This window comes from Argopecten irradians, chromosome 4 (assembly GCF_041381155.1).
Source record: "Argopecten irradians isolate NY chromosome 4, Ai_NY, whole genome shotgun sequence".
Taxonomy (NCBI): domain Eukaryota; kingdom Metazoa; phylum Mollusca; class Bivalvia; order Pectinida; family Pectinidae; genus Argopecten; species Argopecten irradians.
In genome coordinates, this window is record NC_091137.1 from 19,872,147 (window position 1) to 19,889,052 (window position 16,906).

Consider the following 16,906-nt stretch of genomic DNA (forward strand, 5'->3'; position numbering starts at 1 on the left):
TTTGACAACGTTATGAATATATTCTGTTAATTTGGAGTATTTGACATCAATATGGCCTAATAACCACCACCACCCCTTTTTTCAACATTCTTAAGCAGCCTTGGCGCTTATAGTAATAAAAATTCATTTTTTTATATCTGTATATATATGTATACAGTAAGTGTGGGACAAAATACCATCAATTTGCTGGATGAATAAAATTTCATATTTAATGGTCATACAATTAAAAAAAATAACAATTATAAATTAAAAATAACCCGCCATCATTGTGTTTCGAACCCCTACCACACGGTGAGTAAATGTCAACAAAAACGCGCAAAGTACCGTGCATTGCGCATGCGTACTAGGACTATGGCTGACTTCCGTGTGATTTGCACGTGTTGTTTTGAACAATGATAGACAAGGACATTATTTCAATCCGATGATCACAAACTGTGTTGTTGGAAAAATAAGCATACTCTGCATCCAATCTTAGAAAAAAATGGCTGCAGCAGTGCACCAACAACTTTCACCATCGCTGAATGAAAACTGGAAGAATGGGACACACGTGTGTAAATTATCAGCGCGTATCAATATCGGCAATCAGATAAAAAGGTGGATGACATTGAAAGCCGGCATGCGTTTGTGGAGAAACGAAGACGTGGCTAAAATGCTCATGGACTGGTAATGTATATTTCTTAATTGGCGTATAAGACTACACAATGCCATCACGTGTACATTCCGTCCCAAGCTGTCTCGTAAACACCATTTCGGCCCAAATGTTAGTCATATCGACCCAAAAATTTAACACGAGCAATACTAAAAAGTTTATGCAATTCATTCTTTTACCTATTGAAAAAAACGATATTTTTATGATGTGCAATCGAAACTGTAAATTTGTCTCGCTCTTAAATCAAATTAAGTTGGATTTTGTTAAATAACAACTAGGCCTACATGTGTACTGATGAGTAATCAGTCAAATGCATTACTGCCATAGTTGTGTTTGATGATTACGCCTTTCAATCTAAATAAGCATATAAGGAAAATATTTGGCCCTGTCAATTAAACCTACACAAATTATTGGGATGCTGATGTACATGTATGTTGTGATAGAATATGGGACGAGTTGGGTTTCCAATTAGAGGTTTTATTAAAACTTGTCCCAAACTAAAGTTGATGTACATGTGCAACTTGTTCATAGTCTGTGCATGTATAAGTAACAGAGCATTGGAGCATAGACAAAGTTTGGTTTCCAGATGATAATATACTTGATTTAACTTTAACATACAACTTAGATATTTAAATGTAAAACTATAAAGAAATATCTTTGACAAGGAAGTTTTAGGGTTAAATTTGTTACAGTGTCAGGACAAGTCAAGGGTGCTGTAGATATATTACTGCATCATTATTATACATGTATTAACCCATATGGTTTTCGAACACACAGCCCTTAGGCCCCTTACATTATCTAGTTTAAGCAGCAGTATTTATTGCATACTATTACTTGTATTGCATAACAGGAAAATACATGACAGCCAGGACACAACATGGCAGCCAGGACACAATTGCAACATGACACTAGCCAAGACTGTCTGACACAACACGTCAGCCAGAATACAATGATGATATAGACAGGAAACAGCAAAGACACAACATGACAGCCAGAATACAATGATGATAGCCAGGAGACAACAAAGACACAACATGACAGCCAGGACACAGACTGACAGCCAGGACACAACATGACAACCGCCAGGACACAACATGACACTGTCAAGACACAACATGACAGCTAGGGAACAATGTGACAGTCAAGACACAACATGACAGACAGGACACAACATGAAAGCCAGGACACAACATGAAAGCCAGGACATAACATGAAAGCCAGGACATAACATGAAAGCCAGGAGACACCATACCAGTCACAACACAACATGGCAGCCAGGACATAACATGGAAGTCAACACACTATATGACAGCCAGGACACAACATGACAGCCAGGAGACAACATGATAGTCAGGACACAACATGACAGCAAGAACACAACATGACAGCCAGGACACAACATGACAGCAAGAACACAACATGACAGCCAAGATACAACATGACAGCCAGGATACAACATGACAGCCAGGACACAACATGACAGCCAGGACACAACATAATAGCTAGCTATAGGTCACCACATGACGGCCAGGACGCAACATGACGGCCAGGACGTAATATGATAGCCAGGACACTGACACAACATGACAACCAAAACACTGACAAAACATGACTGCCAGGACACAACAAGACAGCCAGGACTCCACATTACAGCCAGGACACAATGTGACAGCCAGGACACAACTTGACAGCCAGGACACAACATGACAGCCAAAACAACATGAAACCAGGACACAACATGACAGCTAGGACACAACATGACAGCCAGGACGCAACGTGACAGCCAGGACACAACATGACAGCCAGGACGCAACGTGACAGCCAGGACACAACATGACAGCCAGAACGCAACATGACAGCCAGGACACAACATGACAGCCAAGACACAACATGACAGCCAAGACACAACGTGACAGCCAGGACACAACGTGACAGCCAGGACACAAAATGACAGTAGGGTCACAACATAATAGCTAGCTATAGGTCACCACATGACGGCCAGGACGCAACATGACGGCCAGAATGCATGCAACATGACGGCCAGGACGTAATATGATATCCAGGACACTGACACAACATGACAACCAAAACACTGACAAAACATGACTGCCAGGACACAACATGACAGCCAGGACTCCACATTACAGCCAGGACACAATGTGACAGCCAGGACACAACTTGACAGCCAGGACACAACATGACAGCCAAAATACAACATGAAACCAGGACACAACATGGCAGCCAGGACACAACATGACAGCCAGGACGGAACGTGACAGCCAGGACACAACATGACAGCCAGGACGCAACGTGACAGCCAGGACACAACGTGACAGCCAGTACACAAAATGACAGCAGGGTCACAACATGATAGCCAGGACACATGTCAGTGACAGCAAGGACACAAAATAAAAGCCATAGTACACAATGACAGCCTAGGGAACGAAGTAACATCCAGGCATACATGACAGCTTTGGTACAATGACAACATGACAGGCAGGGTACAATGTGACAGCAAAGGGATAAAAATAGCTTGATAGAAATAACAGCAAGGGAACAGCATGACAGCCAGGGTACAAAATGCATGACAGCCAGGTCACAAAAATGACAGCCATGTTACAAAAATTACAACCAGGGTACACAATGACAGCCAGGATACAAAATGACAGCCAGGGTACAACATGAAAATTAGGGCACGACTTGAAAGCCAGGGTACTTTGAAGACAGGGAACAACATGACAGCCAAGGAATAATACAAAATAACACACAGGCAACCAGGAAGTGACCATCATTGGTCAGAACCATTTTGGTCATAGAGATTATAATTGTAACATGGTGCTGGATTTTATATTTTGATAAAGTTCTGCATCTGCCAGGGACCTTATTTTGCAACTCTGGGTTAATGTTACTAGTCTGATGCTCAACCGATCAAGCAGAAGAGAAGTTCTTTCTAGCCGAGAGGTACGTTGTGGCTAGTATTGACTACAGGGGTAATCGTGGTACATCGATTTTTCAATTCCGTCTGAGTGGTACAACGGTATTTCAATTCCGTCATAGCAAAATGTTGGCTATAAATTCTGTCAGAGGGAAATGTGAGAGATAAGCGACTTTAATTCCATATAGAAAGGTTACTATTGTGTAATATGCTTCGATTATTGCAGTATGTTACAACATCACTATTTCGAACACTTTATAATTTGATTTTTGGCGAGTGTGAATATATAACTCCAGATAAATGCATATTTGTATAGGAAATATGTCAATTAATTTAAATTAAGTTTTGGATACATAAAAGTGTTCAGAAAAGTATTTTGTTAACAAAACAATATAAGGATATTATCATTGATCATAATAACAGATCAAAGTCGGCAAAAAAGACAATTTTATTGCAGTTTGCTTTGATCGAAATAAAGTATTTGGAACAATGATACATTTTCCGTTCACTACTGATACAATTTTCATTACCTACTGATTGAAACATGATACAATTTCCGTTCATCTTCAATAAAGAAAATAAAAAGTTTAAAGTTCAAGAAAAGCGTTTTATTACTGTTGTAACCGGGAAAAAAAATGTATATTAACTACGAATGCGAAGCACAACAAGTGAAAAAAAATATAAGTTTCCACCTCACTAGATGAAATATTACTGGTATTCATCAAGAAACAATGAATATTCTATTTATTACATTTTTTCTTGCTCTCATTTACAGAAGACCATCACTAATAGTTCCGTCAAAGGTTATCCCGTCATTGTATTTTAAAAGTTATTTGCCTTTTCGATTATTAAAGTTATATGTGCTGTATTTTTCATACTCACGAATCAAGATAAGCCTTTAATATTTTATTAATTACCAAAAGTTGCTAACATTTTGAAAATCACAGTACTTCGAATGCAATAGTTTTAATTTTACTAATACAAATCATATCAGAAAATGATTTCTAGCAGTACTGCCAAAAATCATTATATGTACATCTATAGTGAAGTGAAATGTGTAACTACGGTCAAGCAATGAAGCCAAAATGTGGTCTCCAATTTCATTTAACTTTTTTAGTGTTGTTAGTAATGGTAAAGTGAATTCTACAGGAAAGTTTCCATCTGAACATGCATAAGGCATAGAAAACAACAATGTTACAGTACATAATTTCTGTGTTGTAACAAACGTTCATAAGGCATCTGAAGCCATGTGAATGATTTTAACTCTTAATTCATCAAACCTTATGGTTTTCAATACATTAATGAAGAAAAATTAACATGACAAAATTTTCGTTCAGTTACGGAACAAACTATAAACTATTGACGTAGCAATCAAAATGACATTTTCACTGTCAATGCTGCATTCTTATTGGTCAAAAGCGAATGAAAACATAAAAATTGATATTTTCACTGGAGTGATATATATCGTTTTTATGTTCACCTTATATTTTAATATGAAAAATGCACTAAAATCGTCCAATACCTTTTCAATTAAAAGGCACTGAAAAGTAGAAATATATGCTGACCAATGAGTAAAATAGACATCGCTGTGCAGGAAGGAGGAGTACCAGATCATCAGAGAGGCCAAGGAAAGAAAAGAGGATCTGGCTGTTATATGATTGAACCTGGCAAATGCGCATGGTTCACGCTGTAGAAGTACCATGTGCCGGGGAAGATAAGTCATCTACTAAAGGATTACTTTGACAGACTTCAGATGAAGTTTACAGTGCAGGATTACACAACCACCTGGTAGCGTCTAGAAGTTGGAATAGTTACCGGATGTTACCGGATACACTGTATCAGTGATCTTATTCTCTGCGGCTATGAATCTGCTGGTTAAATAATCGGAAAAATTAGTAGAGGGCAATGGATGATAGCAGGTATTCGACAGCCTTCAGTCAGAGCTTTCATGGACGAGTTGACAGTAAGCACAAAGACGGTAGTCAAAGCTAGGTGGAATCTAAGGGAGATTGAGAACATAATCAGCTTGACTCGAATGAAGATCAAACCCACGAAGCCCAGGAGCTTGGTATCGAAGAAAGGGAAGGTTACCAACATACATTTGAGATTAGGAGAAGACAAGATTCCAACCGTGTCCAAGAAACCAGTGAAATGCCTCGGTAAATAAATACTAAAACGATTCATTGAGTGACACCAAGAACGTGAGTGAAATGCACCAACTGATGGAGAAGTTGATGGACATCCATAGACAGAAGCGGTCAACCTGAGAAATACAAGGCTTAGATTTATCAACACAGTGTGCTACCTCGAATTATTTGGCTTCTACTAGTGTATGAATGCCAATGGCGACAGTCGATGGCTGAGAAGATGGCTGACAGTTCAGAGAAAAAGTTACAATTTCCCCTGATATCACTAACAGAGGAGTATAAGGTCACCCAAAGTTAGACAACTACTGATGTTAAGGAACAGCAAATATGCTAAGGTGAGAGGAGCGAAAGTGGACATCACAACTGGACGAAAATGATTTGCAAAGAGGACAGTGAATGAAGTAGAGGCATAGTGACATCGCGTGAAGTATGGCAGTGGACAGGCAAGGACTTGGTGTAACAACTAGAGCAAGATGGGGAACAGCTACGGATGAGAAGAGACAGCTTGTATCGAAGGACGTCCGCCAGATTGAGGAACATACAAGAACGGTCCGGGCAACAAGCATAAAGAAACAGGGCAGTTGGTTAAATTGGGAAAGTACTCGTCCAAAGAAGTTGACATGGAGCGATATCTGGTCTATGGACGCACAGAAACTTCATTTCCAGCTGAAGTCAGTATACCAACTATCACTAGTACTAGTATCACTAACAAACTTCGTAACATGGGATACCAGAGGAACCCAATTGCAAGCCCTGTGGCAAACCAGCAAATGTAGAGCACATCCTGTCTTCATGCTCAGTTGCGTTGGCGGATATACATGGCGTCACAATAAGGTATCTGTCCTTGCAGATGAATTAGAGAAGAACAGGAAAAAGTCAAGTAAGGACAAACGGGTATGAAATTTGTCACATTTTTCCGAACAGGGGAGCAGATTACGAAAGTGGTATGCAAGGAAGTTGGCTACTTGGTACGACTGCGGATTGGCAGTTGCGAACAAATCAGGAATGCCGAATGCAGTTTCCACCAGAGATAACAACTACAAATCAAAGACCAGGTATTGTTATATGGTCTTTGTCTACCAAACAGGTAGTGGAGTTGACCGTAAGCGGGCCAAATACCAGGCTCTAGTAGCAGACTGTCAGCAGGGACAATGGAAAGTATGATGCCTTCCAGTGGAGGTGGGATACCAGGGTTTTGTTGGACGGTCTACAAAGGCCCTGCGAATTATTGGTGCCACCTGAGCAGAGAGGAAAAAGTTGGCAGGATGTGTGTGCGGGGAGATAGAAATGGCTTCATTGTAGCTGTGGAGGAAACGAGAGGAACTGTGGAAAATGCTATACATGTAAGACATTTTTGTATAATCATTCATCGGGAACATACCAACTGATTGCAGCCATTCTAGATTGGCGGATAGCTGAGTGTTCCCAGGCTGGGACTTGATCATTCCAGTCGCCGTTGATTGAAGTGGACAGTGCTGAAACAATCGCGGAAGGAGGATCCACCTGATGACAGAATTTTGACTTAGGTAATATTGTTATCGTATTTTATTATGGGAAAAATAAGGAATATTCCAATAATGTATGAACCATATTTGTATTCTAGTTTTGATTACAGCACAATGTTACCGGTCATTGTGAATTTAATGCAATCTAATATACAGGGTTATTCCGTGTCTCTTGGTGAATGATAGTGATGGTTCATCATGTAAGGTGGAGTTGCAAAAACGTATTTTATTCAATTTACTATTATTAACATTTTGCTTGCTTCCTTTCACCAGTTCCGTCAATAAAAACTCTCAATCTACCAGAGTTACTTACGATCCCTAAATGAGATATCATTCCTTGCGGGTAGGTACCGGTTACGTCTCATGTTTGTAATATTGCGAGACCGAAAAATAACTGATAGTGATTGAAAAGTAACATAATTTTCGCACACAAACAATTAATGCCTGTCTTCTGTGGTATAATTCTTTGATATACAAATTCTGAATATTTTCACAGTAAATACTGCATTCTGATAAGTCAAAGGCTATTTACAATATCAACGCTATGTCGCGGTGTTTTAGAGGAGTATACGTGTATTAATGAAAAAGACTAATTACAATCAAGACAACCACAACACTACTGCAATGCAATGGTTAATTATTGTGGTTGTTTTGAATTTCGTCTTTATTCCCTTCCAAATAAGAAAACTGAACCTGAAATGGTCGTCTAATGAACTTAACAAATATAAAAAGTTTTGTTACAACAAAATAAAAGGATTAGAATAAGAAATACGGATATATACGCTACAAATGTCTTCATTGATGTAAATGGGATATCTGGAAGACCTGGCGGAATTTGTATCATCCTACATTTTTAACTTGACGGAAATTGTATCATTGAATTTTATGTACAGTGAAAAAATATACAAACCATGATTTTGCTTAGCAAAAGGTCACTTATTACACAAATATAACAATTATCTTGATAATTACTCTAGTTATGATCCATTGAAAATACGAAATACATTTAAAAACACATAGAAAGCAATTTTTACCAACTTTCAAGGAAATCGTGATATAATTCAATAAAAACTATCAATAGGTATGTATTACCTTAGCTAGACATTAAATATGTTTCTATATCCATACTACGCAAGTAAAAAGATGATTTCAATCACATATACTTTCTTTTTTTTTTCTGCTTCAAAGTGTCAATGTGTAGCTTTTTTCCTCTGACGGAATTTATAGCCAACATTTTGCTCTGACGGAATTGAAATACCGTTGTACCACTCTGACGGAATTGAAAAACCGATGTACCATGATTACCCCCGTGTTGACCAGGGTTAAATACTCCTCCCTCAGGAATGAAGTTTCCAGGGGGTCACAACGATTCAAATTCCTTTGCATGTACTGTTGAGTATCAATACCAAGTCCCTACATGTAAGATGATGCAGGATTGATAATAAATTTAATCACTGCCTCTGTCTTGGATTAAACTTGGGATCCATGGATCACTAGCTAGTCCGACACTAAACAGATTGCACTAAAGAGAAGTTCTCTCTTGCCGATTGGTACATTGCTGCTAGTATTGACCAGGTTTACATTATGCTAAACACAGCACATCAAACAAATTCCAAAAATATTTTACCTCTCTAAAACACATGAACAACTGTTTAATTCCTGGTGCTTCTTGCTTTATAAGGATATTGGTTAACTGTATATCTTTCCTAGTTTCCTGGTCACCATCTTACTTCAAATCGGTATCATTCTAGATCTTTCATTTCAAGAATCAGCTATGTCAATTCTTACATGTTTGTCACCTAACACTTCGGTAGAATAGGGATTCAACCACACTTGTATTTTCTTTAAGAGCGGTGATAGGCACATTGTGCTCCTCAATCCCACACACAGATAGTCACCATAGCTAATGCCTTAAGCTTCTTGTGCTAAACTGCCGGCTCAAGCCCTTCTACAAGTTTCTGCAGCCATCGTAGATCTGGCTACATTGAGTAGTACTCTCTTCATTGTGTTTGCCTTTCAGTACACCTTTTCCAATTGATTTTTAATCCACAAATTGTATGCTCCGGTATTACCTTTGCCATCATTGATACCTTATGCTGCCTTGCTGAATATGAAAATTCCTCGCGGTCATTTATTATATTTACCTGAGGGTATGCTTGAATGGGTCTTGTATCTTCAACCTTAATGGTTTTACTTCTGGCAACAAATCACTAACAGGTGCTTTAGAAAGTCTTGAATTCAGATCAGCTAATTCAAAAGCCTTGTCAGGTCGTTATCCTTGCACTACTCGGTTCAACTAGAGACTGTTCATTATCATACCTCTGTTTGTTGTTGATTCAATTTTTCCACAAATACCATAGCAAGTGATGTACCGTATAATTCCCTCTGTGTTAAGGAAAATCACGACATTGATTCAAAAAGAAGTTTAGACACAAGAATGCAGTCAAAAGTACGTGTCAAAATATTATTTCAGAGACGGTCATTTAGAAAAGATTTATCAGTTAAAATTGAAAAAGTGATGGCGGGTTATACCGTCTCATATCAAGCTCAAGATGAAGATCGTATTTGAATCAACCAACACATTCAATGCTAGCAACCAGGATCTGACAAACAGACTAATGTTCACACAAACCATTCTACAATGGATTCATTCCTGCCATGATACTCATATGCACATATTCACAGCTGTGTCATTCTTCAGATCCATTTTTTCCACGACCCTTTTCATCGCTGACCTTGAAATAGTGGAATGTCCGTGACATCTATTCTAAATGTCATTATTTTAATCTGCAATACATACAGAGAATATCATATTCTCAGTTCAATTTTTGTTTTAATTTTTGTCCTCCACCAAACTTAAAGATTCTATGTCATTCCTTACTAACGACTTTCCCTCTATCATCTTGGTTAAGATATGCAGGTCTTACCACAAATTTTGCTGCTACCTAAGTTACTCTGCACAGTTACGGGCATCAGCTCCAAGCTGTACATCGTCCTCCTTATATGGTAACATGTGAATAATACATTCGGAATGCTCTTCAACAGTATATTCTTTAACCATACATTTTACTAGCCGTCTGACCACTCAGCGGTATAATTCTTCAAACCAACATGTCAGAATCATATCATGCATGTAGTCATGAAGGCGTATAGGAGTAATATTTTTAGGTCATCTGACCATAAAATGATTGAAAACCTTGAACCTCGGACGTCCACCCTTGCTATTGAGTTTCCTCTCCTCATTCGCTTCTGCTAAGTATGCTGGTTCAAGTTTGCTATTTTGTGCATCGCTTTTAACAACCGTCTCCCATAATTTTTCTCAATGATGACTTCCTCATACAAATTGCCACGGTTTTTAAAATCCATGCCTGTAAGGAACTCTTTGGTAATGTTTGCTTTTCAGAGTAATTTTAATTCAAGGATTTCTGACGATATTTTCCCTTTCAATCCGCCTGTTCATGAAATCGAGGTTTACCATATTACCATTTATTCGATGGTGTTCACTTCTGGCAAGATGCATCATTTTTTTGCCAGACTGTTGGTGAAGTCGTCATTGTATAAATGTTTATCAAGAAGATTAACAAGATATTCAATTTTTTAAGTCTGTCTTTCTTTAGAGAATCTAGAGATATTTGGTCAACAATTCTATGTTCATCTTCTTCATGCAAGGTTAGAGCAATTGCTACACCTTCCTTTGCTTAGAAAGCATTGTTTTTTCATTCCAAGCTAGCAATTTCTTTTCATAGAGTTCATAAGATTTTCCAATGTGAAAAGTGGATAGGTTCACTTTGGTTGTCATTCTTTCTTTTGTTTTCCACACTGTACACGTGTAAATATCTACTAGACGCTTCAGTGTTATTTTGATACATATTCTCCTTCAAAAAATTGTCAAAGTTCGCTCTGTTAACAAACACATTATTTTTGTACACCTTGAGCTTGTAATTATGCCATGGCGCGGCAGCCGTCAATATTTCCTTTAAATCGCCTTTAGTCATGAAGTACCCATGTGCCTCTTGCTTCACAGGCAGAAATCAACTTAAATGTTAGAACTGGTGAAACATTTATTGGAGTTATCTTTCCTAGTCAATAACATTAGATTACCAGAAATGGAAAATGAACGATATCACAAAACAACCACTAATAGGTAAGGACACAATTTTATAATGACTATCAGAAAAAATATAACAATGTACATGCAGTAACATACAAATATTTCAGATTTTGGCCATGTATTATCACATTCTCAAACCGTTTGGCATAAACGTGTGTTTATACAGTGACCTAGTACTCCACTTACAATGAGATAGATCAAACCATCAATTTTCCTTGTTATAGTCAATTCTTGTTGTAGACTGTATTTTTTAGATGATGTGTGTGATAATTGAGGATTTTATTTGATGTTTTTGTCATTTTTCCAGTTGGTCGTCTGTTTACGGTATCATGTTTTTGTCATTTTTCCAGTTGGTCGTCTGTTTACGGTATCATGTTAGATGATGGTTCTGAACTCCCAGCTGAAGCTTCGGATACAGAAGTTCAGAGCAATGAACCAGATGACTACAGTGTGACAGATGAGTGAGTGGTTTCATATTTTTTTAATTCCTTTGTGGCAAGATATTGCTTGTATTAATCAGGGGTGTGTAGGACATCAACAATTCAACCAACTCTTGTTTAAGTCGAAAAATTGTATTAAAAAAATGCATACACAGACTTTTGATATTTTTTTACAAAACAAAAACAGCAATGAAGCAATTGGTATTTAAGAAATCTGCTGTATACATTCTAATGCGCAATATGCATCCATTTGCCGTCTTATTTCAACTTTCCCATGGTAAAAACTCTATCTTCCCAATTACCAACACACTAGATTCAGAGATTTTTAAGCTGGCCTTCAGAAATGACAGACAGTGTCAAAGGATTCGATTTTGGAATCTCTGAAGTTTGACAATATGAATGCGGGATAACTGGATCATTTATTCGTATGGACACATAGAGGTTGACAATTAAACATCCAGTGTCAAAAATGAATTACATTTTCCTGAATCGTTGAGATTGTTTTAGTCTAGAAACAACCTTAGGAATAGAAGAACTAATATTTTGTTTAAATTGTGTAGGACCTTTCTAGAACTGGAAGGGCGGGGTCTATGAAGATCAATTAAAACCAATCCTTTTATGCCTTGGTGCATATTAACTGAAATTTTCAGGCGAGTTATCGATGTAGTTCATAAACATGGCCTTCTTGTTTTTAAAAAGTACATTCCTGAACTATTATTTGGACATATAACGGTTATCATTGTGTTGTTTCTATACAGAATACCTTTAGCAGAAGATTTGCCTATTTGGGAAAGACCGTTGGAAGACTGGGAGATATCGACTTCTTCACTGAAAAATCCCAATGGAGATTTCTGTCCTTCTTTCTCAACTACACGTAGTCTGAAAAATTCAAACCACGATGTCGTCAATTCAGTATCGACTAGTCTGAAAAACTCAAACCGCGATGGCGTCAATTCAGTATCAACTAGTCTGAAAAGCACAAGCCAAGATGCTGTCAATTCAGTATCCACTACTTTGAAAAACTCAAGTCATGTGGTATCTCGTGTAACAACTAGTCTGAAAACATCCAATCACAATGTTGTATCTTGCGTGTCAACTAGTCTGAAATCTGTCTATTGTGCATCAACTCCAACCATGACCGTGAATGATGATATAAAGTAAGTGCAACGGTTTGTTTCTGAATGTTTCTCTTCCTCATTAAACTAAAACTATTTTTTTCTTAAGTAGTTTTAAAAAGAAAATGTTCAATAAACTAAGACATAAAAATCAAATATGAACCTAGAGAACCATCTATCACCTTAAAGGTAGGTTTCGCCCAACCAAATAAATATTTTTTTTTGTGAAATGCGATAAGCAGAAGAAAAGATGTAAAAACATATTAAAATATCTCAATTTAATTTCTTTATGTGTTTGAGATTGAACAAATGTGTCTTGAATACAAAATTGAAGGAAATCCTTGATTTATTACGGTGTCCGTCAGACAAAATAATATGCAAATGAAGCTGCGATGGATTGCGTTGTCGAAGTTTGGCGCATGCGCATTGTCACGCACTAAAAGTAAACAAAATGGCTGAACGAAAGCGTGTGAGATGAAAAAAAAATCTGAATCGGCAACAAAGTGGAGGAAATTATAATGGATTCGGTAGCACCCTAGGATATCTATAGGGATTTAAATTCAGAGATGGCATGTAGCAATAGAAGAAACAGAAGCCACATCTCAAGCGGAACTTGCCGGGATCTGTTGGGACTCGTGTAACGGCATTGCACGTGGTGAGTTAAATTTCAACACATATGCCAGCGCACAAACAGCCGCAGACTTACTACATGTATATTTGGTGTACAAAGTTAGCAAGCGTATGTAAGTAACATGAAGTGTTTTAGATTATATGATATGTATAAACAGTCCCTCGCACTTCGATTTGTTGTTGTTTTTTAAACTAAACATGCCGTGGCAAGACTGTCACTTCTATCTGACATTTTGTTGCACGCTTCCGTTTGTTGCTGCGGCCTCGTTTTGGAAAAAATACGTCATGTTCTATGTAAAGCTTGACTTCGCTCTATTTTTAGAGGAGTATTTTCCTGGTCAAGCTAGGCAACTGACCACCCATATTGTTCGCTGTATGCATTGAAAATGATCTGAAGATTATATCTATGTATAGGATAAATTTCAATTTCGTAGTCTTTATATTTCATTGGGCGAAACCTATCACCTTAAATCTTTCATACAGGATCTGACGTGGTAAACATGTATATACAATAGCGAATTATAGTGTGCTTGGGTAGTGTGTGGGATAAGATAAAAATCAAACATGGTATTCTGGTGATACATGCAAGTTCTCTTTTTTCCTGGTTTCACGAGTATTGACTATGTTGAAATACAATGTCTTTGGAAAATCATTTCCATTATGTGCATCTTTATGCTTTTCTATAAATAAATCTCTGTAAATCCTTTTTTATTTACTATTTATTTTAGAAATTTGATACTTTTAGCATTAAGTGAAGGTTTTTTTTCTGGATGCAGGTCATCAGTTTATCAGAATACTATTCCGACATTGAAGCACTCTGACAGTCACCAACGCTTGCTAGCAATACCTAAAGTAGATAACCAGGTGGTACAGATCCAGAAGGCCCAAGGAAAACCTCAAACGGCCAGTCTTCGGACTCTACTAACAGAGAAAACAGTGCCGTGTCTACCAAAGACCAACAAGCATCTGTTGTTGGTACCTGACACAGTAGGGATGCCAATGCTACTGCTCCTTCCCGATGGAAAACTTGTGCCTGCAGAAAGTTGTAAGAATTCATGTGACATCACAGCAAGTATTTCGCAAACAAAGAAAGACAATATATTTACTCCATTTACCTCAACAACTGCGCATCATTTGATAACGTCAAAAAGTGGCAGGTCATCTGTGACAAGTAATACTAGTGTTTCCCAGTACTGTAACATCGGACAGACACCTTCAACAGTTGCAGGAAGCGTTCCTCAATCGCTAAACCAAAAGGTCCGCCTTTTAAATGTTAATACTTGTAGTCTTTCTCACCATAATAAACGAAAACAAGCTCTTCATTCAAGGATTGTCACATCATCAGTGCTGTGTAAAAACATCAAACAAGAAGAGGACATTGGGGACAAGGTTAAATCGGATACTCAGATAAGTGATACCGAGAATAGGGATATCTGTGGTAGCCAAGAACTTATGAAGCAGGGTGTTGAGAGTAACCTGGGTAACCAGCAAGTTGTGAAGCCAGTATCAAGATGTATCCATGGTAACAAACTTGATGCAAGCCAGACTCAAAATATTAACAAACAAGATATGAACCAAATTCGAAGTAGCATCCATGGTAACATTCCAGATTTGAAGCAGATTCAAAGTAGTAAACATGATAGCCAACGGCGGAATGTAATTCAGATATTCAGAAGTGACAATGATGGTGGAGCAGTCGACAGTGATTTAGTTCTAAACATGTACTGTAGCACAGACGAAGATGCTGATGACGAAGGTGATGAAACAAAAACGGGGTCAAAGTTGGAGGTCAGTCTAACAAAACGAAAACTTATTAAAACAGAGAGGAAACAGGCTAAAAGAAAGCACACAGCATGTGTATCAAGTGATACTGATGTCACTCCCAACTCTGTAAAACAACACTTAGAACCCCATACTACTACCTCCTATCGCAGTGAAAGACTAAGGAAGAGAGCCAAAATATCATTCACTGAACTACTGAAGGGAAATGTTGTTTTTAAGAAAGGTCGGAATGGAGAAGTTTATGCACAAGAGGTATGTGTGTAGAGAAATGAAAGTATAGTTAAATTTAGATTATTTATTTAATTTGGATGTAGATGACCTTGAGAGGTTATATGATATTAATTCAATTCATTAATTGATTAAAAGATTTGGAAAATATTTATATAAAGTTAGTGTCGGTACCATGTTATGGGTTAACCTCTTGATAATGTAATCTAAATACAAACCTCAATAAGGGGGGGTTGTTAATCAATTTTTTTTTTATTTCAAAATTCAAAATTTATCTACAAGTGTTTAATGTATACTCTACAGAGTATATTTTTTTGTTTCAGAGAGGGGAAACTTCTAGTGAAACTGAATACATAGGGAAGCCTGACCTCTCTAAAGATAAACACCAAGCTGATATGAAAGACAGAAAGATGAAGCCAGATATAAAGAGCCATATCACCAACTCTAACGTTAACGTTTGTGATAATATCAGTGATGACGTGGTTTTAAGCTCTCGAACTGATTCAGAAGAAGATGTCGACATAGAAACGAAGAATAACTCCTGTAATAATTTGGAAGATTTTCAGTACGTGGTGCATTTCCCTACTTAACAATCTGTTAACTGCAATATTAACTTTACTTGGCAGTCCAGAGTGTTAAGAGATGTTAATGTGAAGCACCGTCTAAGTGTCTATAGTCTGCGTGAAGAAGTTAATGATATGACATATTCATGATGAATGCAAAATTCTTCTTTTTTTAACTATAAGATGATTTCCAAATATAACCATTCTACTATAAATCGTTGTCTTAAAAGAAACCATGGATACTTTAACCATATGAAGATGGAAGTATTAGTTTATGGTTATTCTGGGATATGGTGGACACGTAGAGAGTCACGCGAAGTCCTAAGGCGTTTGCCATGCCAGTGTAGGATTTTCTCTCTCTGACCACATCATTTTACCACATCAATCTTTTGTTATTGATGATTTCAATAACATAGACAAACATTTACAATTTATCTTGATAAATGCAATAACATCAAAAATACTTCTTATTATCTACAAAATGGTGTATATTAAACTCGAATTATATGTTAGTTTACATGTGATTGCAAAGTAACTGTTCAATATTTTTGATAATCTTTCTATATCTTGTTCGATCCAGTTTTAAAATAAAAATCATGTAATGTAAAATTAATTGCACGTAATAGTTAATGATAATTGGTTGTTATGTGTTTAGATAACTCAAATCTAGTCAAGTTTACATATACATGTATTGTTGAGCATTTAATTATTAAAGGCATGAAAAAGATTTTAATTTTACAGCTCGTGCTTGAATCACGTCGACTGCAATTAACCCTTTACTATACGTCATTGCATTCCCAT

The 16,906-nt window shown here is 37.3% G+C and overlaps 1 protein-coding gene across 1 annotated transcript; it reads left to right on the forward strand.

Moving 5' to 3' along the window:
• The first annotated feature begins 341 nt into the window (after positions 1–341).
• On the forward strand, positions 342–16,832 carry LOC138320879 (serine-rich adhesin for platelets-like). The gene is made up of 5 exons (XM_069264162.1): positions 342–663; positions 11,698–11,808; positions 12,546–12,944; positions 14,309–15,566; positions 15,866–16,832. The coding sequence occupies exons 1-5, from the start codon at positions 482–484 to the stop codon at positions 16,130–16,132; spliced, it is 2,217 nt and encodes a 738-aa protein (XP_069120263.1). The 5' UTR covers positions 342–481; the 3' UTR covers positions 16,133–16,832.
• The last annotated feature ends 74 nt before the right edge of the window (positions 16,833–16,906 follow it).